Raw genomic sequence first — 8,360 nt, forward strand, 5'->3', positions numbered from 1 at the left:
TAAACCACACTGCGTTGAATGGTACTGTATGTCATGGGGAAAAGTGACAGTGTGGGAACTGTGGAGTTAGGGGACATGTGGAACATCTTATCACATCGCCTATAGAGTCGAAAGAGGAACATGAAGGGATAGCGTGTTCGAGGCAGAGAGGGAGTGGAGTGCAGCTGGTGTTCTGGGTAAGAGCTCCCAGAAAGGCGCCTTCACCTTTTTGAGGGAAACTGGGATAGGGAAAATAATCTAACAGTAGGTTAGAATGAGACCATGGATGCTTTGTTTCTTTTTTTGGTTTGTTTTATTTATTTTATGGTTTCTTAGTTTTATGTTTTCGAGATGCTGGTTTATTAGAGGGATGACCTGATGATACACACTAGTGTACAGTAGGTGGCGGTATGCAACCAAAAGCTGTTTGCGATCCGCCATTAAAAACAGAAGAAGAAGAAGAAGAAGAAGAAGAAGAAACTCTTCTCGCTGGCCCGTACCTGTTTACGTCCCTGAGAGAAACGGTGTGTTGAACGGAGTCCGCAGGAAAAGGCGATCTAGGAAACATGAGTAAAGTCCAGATGCTGCTGTGGTTGAAGAAGCAGCGACTCACTGCTGCTGCTGAAGAGATATTTGCTCTGTTTGAAAAAACGATAGCAGAGCTCGAGGAGGAGCTGTCTATTTCCAAAGAGGAGAACAAGAGACTCCAGAAGCTACTGGACGCTGTTTTACAGCCTCAGCTTCGGATACACAGAGCAGGTCTGTTCCCTTTACCCTTAAATACCACTTTAAACCAGGGGTGTCCAAACTACGGGCCGGGGGCCAAATGCCCCTGGCCATTTTGAATCGGCCCTCAGCTAATTAAAAAATGAAAATGAAATATGGCCCCAAAGTGAAACTTGTATTTTTTATCACATTGTACTTCTTAAATATTAGCCTACTAATATATTACACAGTAGTATTCATGTGTTAATAAACCCACTTTTAAAATAAATTCAGTCAATTCATGTGGATAACATTTTCTAACAAATCTTACAAAAAAGCCTGATAACGTATTTACATAACAAGCTTGAAATAGATCCTCCATATGTTATGTTATTATAATCACTCTGAGGCTTCTGTGTTAATGGATGTGCTGCCAATAAGATAAATGAAACCCCATAGAGAGCTGTGATGTAGGCTGTTTTAAGCATGTTAATGTATTAAGCCTAATTTACCTATATGTTGCTAACTTATAACTTAACTTACGACGCGATTTACCTTACCTTTATGAGTGGCCCAGCCCTTCGTATATTTTTCTGTGTGTGGCCCTCGGTGAAACCCCTGCTTTAAACTCTTTGATAACACGTTAACGTCTTTGGTAACACTTAAGACCGTGGTAAATTTGGTTTTATATTGGACGTTGGATATTCGACACATTCGAAAAATCTATTTAAAACTGGCTTCGATGGGCGATTTTTTGTCAAACCAACTTCGATGTGTTAATACAAGGCCCGCCTATATAACACAAAGCTTTTTTTTCAAAAAAACCCACCTTTTGATTTTATACTATTTTTTTAATGTTAAAAAATGCTATAAATCTATTATGCGGCTTGGCCTTTTCACCTACATGTGTTTTGACTTGTGTAGGTGAAAAGGCCAAGCCGCATAATAGATTTATAGCATTTTTTAACACAAAAAAAATAGTATAAAATCAAAAGGTGGGTTTTTTGAAAAAAAAAGCTTTGTGTTATATAGGCGGGCCTTGTATTAACACATCGAAGTTGGTTTGACAAAAAATCGTCCATCGAAGCCAGTGTTAAATAGATTTTTCGAATGTGTCGAATATCCAACGTCCAATATAAAACCAAATTTACCACGGTACACTTAAGACTATTTACTATTGCTGGGAAACGATTAAACATTTTAATCACGATTATTGTTATGCACTAAATTCAATAATTAATTCAAAAGTAGTGTTTTGCACACTTTTATTTTAAACAAATACGGTTATTTTTAACAGTAGTAGGCCTATAGAGTGTTACAGTGATGGTTCCTAAAACCCGGAAGCAAGCTGCTCGCATGGGTTCCCTCGACAAAAACGCAATGCGATTTCTCCATAGGATTTTGGACAATAGGTCGAAATAAGATCTGTTGGAATCATAAATCGAATCCATAGATTTATGATCGATAGATTTATGAATTATAAAAGTAGGGTAGACAATGACATGTGGATATTATCCAGTTGAACAAATCGTGCATTTATCTAACAGGTTTGTTTCCCACAGATCTTATTTTGAGCTATTAACGAGTTGTATCCGCTACAGTTCTCTATCGTAAAGAAGGTTCGTCCACACAGGCCGACACGGATAACGGACAAAACGCGTGCGGCTCCGTGTGTACGCCCTATACGATCATTTCCTGATAACGATGGTGCCATAGCCCCGCCTCTCCCCACCTCTGCTGCTCACCCCCGCGTCATTGCTGATGTGTTTCGCCAACAACAATGGCGGATCAAATGGTTGCTTTCCTGCTCCAGACGCTACTGACCATGATACAGATGTTAGTGTAACATCTACAGCTCCTCGACCACAACCATCAGCAACAAGTGGACATGGAGATCTACATGAACTACATGTTGCTAAATCCACCGCGGAGAATAAACAGAATGGCAACCATGGCAACCATGCTCGAGGTGTCTTAACTGCTTTTGATGTATTTTGTGGCAGAAGTACAGCGCCACTTACAGGCCCGGCATATGTACTACAGCGTCTCGAGCGGTCTCGTGTGGACGGACACGTTTCTTGAGCCGATTTCGTGTGGACGGAATACCTTTTTGATATCGAATTCGCTTAGTTTTCTTCTCCGTGTGGACGGGGTCTAAGGCCCGCCCAAAATGCTCTCATTGGTTGAGACGCGATAATAACACGTTAACTTGCCCACCCCTCCTATTCATTCGTTCATTAACACTTTCAAATCTTTATATCACTCTTTATTAAAACTTCCAACTATTTTTTAAGCTGAAAATATTACATAATCATACATTACATATAAGGAATTAATAAATGAATTCTCATGCAATTATATTGACCAAAAAGTAATATAAAAAATAAACGTAGAAGATATTTAATTCATAAAATAATAAATGTTTCCTTTTGCAATTGTTCCACTATTTATCTCTTCTTTTGTAATGTCCCCCATTAGGCTATACATTTATTTTTAAATGATTTATTCATTGTTAAATGTATGTATTTATTTTTTCATCTTGAGACAGAAAATAAAGGTAAAAAGAAACACAAAATGACATTTTGGGTGTATTCAAATTGCGGGTTCCCTCTTCTATCATCATTTATAGAAGTGCAACCTTAAACATGTACAGTAGTAAAATGCAACATTGACAATAATCAAGAAACAACATAAATCAAACACTGACAGGGAAAATGTTATTGCAGTATCATTACTTTTACAAAAGAAGATGGTGTACATTTCTCTCAGAATACTTGCATACTTTTACTTAAAGGGGACCTAGTATGCACTGTTTCATGTCTTTTATACATAAATATGTTTCCCCGGTGTGCAAGGAGACTCGCAAAGTGAAAATACAACCCTCTCTCTTTTCCTCCTTACCCACATCTCTAAAAGAAAGAGCACGGGTGTGTACGAGCAGATCAAGGATTTGGCTCCTATGACGTCATTGGTGAAATGTGGCACACGAGACACGTCCCAACCTATCGTCTCCGGCACACGTGACCCGTCCCAACCTATCGTCTCCGGCAGTGTTGTGGCCAGCCTAAGGCACACCTGTGCAATAATCATGCTGTCTAATCAGCACCTTGATATGCCACACCTGTGAGGTGGGATGGATTCTCTCGGCAAAGGAGAAGTGCTCACTATCACAGATTCTTTCAGATTTGTGAACAATATTTGAGAGAAATGGTTATTTTGTGTTTATAGAAAATGTTTTAGATCTTTGAGTTCATCTCATGAACAATGGGAGCAAAAACAAAAGTGTATTTTTTGTTCAGTGTAGATGCTTATATGGTGATAAAATACATATTCACAAAGCAGACAGACAGCAACAGGTACATGCACAGACGGAGCGTTGTAAAGTGCAGATTGTATCAGTGTTGACAGAGCTGATTTTACACTAACCATGTTGAGCATGATGTCTGCAGGAGGCACTTAGAGTACAGTTGTTGTATATAATACATATAATGGCTAATGTTCTAGTGTGCTGTATCGGAAACAATGCGCGGAGTGTTTTGGAAGCAATATGGTCTGTGTTTACATTAGCAAGCATGCTATCACAGAAAATATGTGTAACCTAATGTCCTGGCGTTAAACCCTGCGAGAGAGAAATGTTTGAGCTCCATACTGTTTCAGAAATAATGCTTGAAGTGGTTTGAAACATAATATGGCATTTAATCACGGCAGCGTTTAGCTGAGTTTCTCCCGGTAGAAAACTCTCTTAGCAGGGGAAAGCTGCATGCTACAAAGGGGCGTGGCTAGCAGAAGCTGTTCAGAATCAGCATTCGTGGAACCGGGCTGGAGAAGAGGGGTATTTTAAGCAGAACACTTCACAGACAAGTTTAGTATAGGTATGGCCCTACAATATAGGTTCAGTATTACCATTCTATAGGCGTAGTGTAGCTGTGAACGATCCAATACAATTCATGGTTTACATTGCAGCTCGTGCTAAACCAGAAGAAAAACCCTTTTTCATTTCTAACTGGAAGTGGAAAGGGGCTGGGCTACATGAGGTGAATTGAGCCAACACAAATACACAATAGGATGGACTAAGAAAGATAATATTAAAGTATAAAAACAAAGGCATTAATTAGGGCTGCAAAATGTCTCCCATTGTAATGGTGATTAGATTTTTAAATGCTAACACTTAACAGTTTGTTCTGACTGTGTGTTTCCTGTTTCCTGCAGACGTCCAGCAGCTGGTGGTGGTTAAAGAAGAGCTTCTCCCTGACCAGCAGGAGGGGAGCACCAGTCTGGACCAGGAGGACCCAGAGCCCCCCCCACACATTAAGCAGGACCAGGAGGAACTCAGGGTCAGTGAGGAGCTGGAGGAGGCTGATATCACCAAGTCCACTTTCACTCCTGACCCTGTGAAGAGTGAAGATGATGAAGAGAAACCTCAGTCCTCTCAGCCTCAACAAAGACAAACTGAACACATGGAAACAGAAGCTGATGGAGAGGACTGTGGAGGACCAGAACCAGCCAGGAACTCAGATCCAGAGATCAGTTTACAACCAAAGACTGAGGACGACACTGGAGACTCTTCTGAACCTGATGCTGAAGACTCTTCTGAACCTGACGCTGAACAAAGTGCTGATTGGAAGGAGACCGGAGAACCTGCGTCAGGCTCAAACTCACTGATAAATAGACATGAATCTGTCAGTGATTCACGACATAGTGCTGAAAAGAAACCATTCAGCTGCTCGGTCTGTAAGAAAGCTTTTTCACTGAATGGAAATTTAAAGGCACACATGAGAGTCCACACAGGAGAGAAAGCACACAGCTGCTCAGTCTGTAAGAAAGCTTTTTCACGGAGTGAACATTTAAAGGAACACATGAGAGTCCACACAGGAGAGAAACCCTTTAGCTGCTCAGTTTGTACGAAAGCTTTTTCACAGAGTGGAAATTTAAAGGCACACATGAGAATCCACACAGGAGAGAAAGCACACAGCTGCTCAGTCTGTAAGAAAGCCTTTATACAGAGTGGAAATTTAAAGGAACACATGAGAGTCCACACAGGAGAGAAAGCACACAGCTGCTCAGTCTGTACTGTTAATCTCCATATTAGGATAAATACTTAAAACGAAAGTTAGTTATAATCATTTATATCCTTGAATAACCCACAATGAAAATGTTTCATATGTTATGATTTTCTATATTTACAGTATAAACAAAGTGGTTTGTTAAGTTGAGTGGAAGGCCTGTAATGTTTTATGGGTGTCACTGATAAGGGAGAAGGCAGTTTCTTCCCTCTCTCCTCACAGCAGTGCACAGGGAGGGGGGCTCCTGACTTAAGGAGAAACACATTGAGGCCCCAAAAAGGTGGTTATGTCATAGCCGAGAATAATATTTTGCAAGTCCTGCACACTCGAGGTCATGAACTTTTGTTACATAAGCCTGGGAAGGTGTGTCTTATGACTAGGGATGGGTATCGTTTGAAATGTATCGATTCCGATTCCGGTTCTGCTTATCGATTCCGGTTCTTATCGATTCCCCTTTTCGATTCCAAAATTGTAAAAGAAAGAGGTCAAACGTTTAGATAACAAAAATATCTTTTTTCTTTTAAGCTTTAACTGACGTTTTTACAAATAAAAAATATACATGCAATACAAATGTATTGCACAATAGCTGTGCTTTAATTTAACTGCAGAGCTATGCCTATGGCAAGCTATTAACAGGCATTACACTGTGCCTTGTCATTTTATTTTTTAGTGTAGTGGAGCCTCACTTTAGAGCGTTTACCGCGATCTATCTTTGGTGTTATGAAGCAGTGTTAATTTTGGCAGCTGTTGATTTAGTCTTAGGTTGCGTTCCAAGGCTGAAGTCGAATAGTCCATTTAGCTTAGGAACCTTCCTAAAGGAGTGAAATGACCCGGAAGTCCCTCAGTGGCAGCCATGATAAGTGCCGTTCGAATTCTCTAGAATGATGAGAATGATAGGAAAGGAGGTTTCAAACTTCCTTTATAGCCTCCTTTAGCTTAGGAACCACTGGACCTCCCTAACCGACAGGAGAAGCGAAAATGCTGCCCCACAATGCATTGCAGCCGCAGCATTTGCCGTCACTCAACAGTCGGCCGTTCACGGAAACAACCGATTATGACCGAGAAATTACATCATGAAAGTTACGGTGCTTATTAAGCTTTTTAAAACATAGGTGGTAAGTTGCCAAAGTGCTTTGTTTTGAACGTTCATCAGTATTATAATCAAAAAGAGAAATATGAACGTTAGTTTTCACTGAAATTATCAAATAAAGTCAACATCTCAGTCTTTACTGAGCTGTGTGGGGTTTGTTCAACTTTTAAAAGATGTTTGAATGGTGATATACACAGTGATAGATGTTAAGGACTAACGTTTATAATAAATACATTTGTATTGATTTTAAGATATATTCATAGTTCATACAATCATACGTATTGGGATCATTGGTATTAATGTGGACCGGAGGGAGAGGGTGACGAGCATAAGTTTCACTTTCCTTTTTTATTTCAATTCCAGCTTTGGTCCTGAAGAATCTGTTTCTCTGTTGTCCACGTTCATAAAGCAAAGCAGCAGCATCAGAGCACGGTGCAGAGTCTCTAGATGAGTCCCTCGTTCTTATTAAACATCCATGTTGTCGTCCGCTGTATAGAAAACTGTGGTTTCCATAGTTACCCCACAGCAGCAGACGCACACAATGACGTCCGCTGGCGCATCATAAACACGTGGGATAGTGAAAGTGCATTCGGATTCTCTAAAGTACCGCAGTCTCTTCTCCTAAGTCCTTTTGAATTCTCCTATCCACTATCCCTTAACCCCGTGACGTTTCACTCAGAGGTCAAGGAATAGGAGATAGGGTTAGAATTTAGGAGCTGATTTTTGGATTATCGGAACGCAACCTTAGTCTTTAGACGAAAATGGTTATTAGTTTTAGTCACATTTTAGTCATTTCTATCCTTCGTAGTTTTAGTCTAGTTTTAGTCGACGAAAACTCAAAACGTTTTAGTCAACTTTTAGTCCAAATGTGTCTCTATACTCTCTGAACGCTCCGTCCCCGGCAGATCTCTGTGTCCACTGCAGCATGTCTGTTAGGCCCCGCCCCCGCACACAGAGAGACACAGGGAGATGACTCTTCTGGAGTGAAGAGAGCGGAAATAATTATATTGCAAGTTAGAAATGTAAGATGCATTTTGACGGACAAGACGGACACTTGGGGGGAAAATATGCTGCATTTTGAATGTCCGATAGTCCACCATTAACACCTTATTCCCGTCTCGTCAACGAAAACTAAATATACATATCGTCATAGTTTTCGTTATCAAGAATCTATTTTTAGCTCGTCATGGTCTCGTCTTAGTCATGTAAAAAAGGTTATTGACGAACATTTTTCGTCATAGTTTTCGCTGACGAAATTAACACTGTTATGAAGTGACTGAGCTCGTGAACTGTCTACGGGAAGGCGGGGGGAGCCTCGCTGCGGCAACTGTGGACCTCTGTCGCCTGTCAGCTTAACTTACATGAAGCCGTTTCAAAAAATAAAGGGCGGTGCTGGCCGTCAACGGCCTGCTGACGACCGGCCATTCTGTGATTCTCCAGAACACACAGACGGCCAGTCCGCCCTTACCCTGCTGTATTCCACCGGGTCACCATGGCGCAGACGGACCCGGTGGAATACAGCA

General features: G+C 40.8%; 1 protein-coding gene across 1 annotated transcript; it reads left to right on the plus strand.

The window, feature by feature from the left end:
- Window positions 1–454: 454 nt before the first annotated feature.
- Window positions 455–7,228, plus strand: LOC139433686 (zinc finger protein 32-like). Its single transcript, XM_071202795.1, has 2 exons — window positions 455–738; window positions 4,894–7,228. The coding sequence occupies exons 1-2, from the start codon at window positions 546–548 to the stop codon at window positions 5,784–5,786; spliced, it is 1,086 nt and encodes a 361-aa protein (XP_071058896.1). The 5' UTR covers window positions 455–545; the 3' UTR covers window positions 5,787–7,228.
- The last annotated feature ends 1,132 nt before the right edge of the window (window positions 7,229–8,360 follow it).

This window comes from Pseudochaenichthys georgianus, unplaced genomic scaffold (genome assembly GCF_902827115.2).
Source record: "Pseudochaenichthys georgianus unplaced genomic scaffold, fPseGeo1.2 scaffold_959_arrow_ctg1, whole genome shotgun sequence".
Taxonomy (NCBI): domain Eukaryota; kingdom Metazoa; phylum Chordata; class Actinopteri; order Perciformes; family Channichthyidae; genus Pseudochaenichthys; species Pseudochaenichthys georgianus.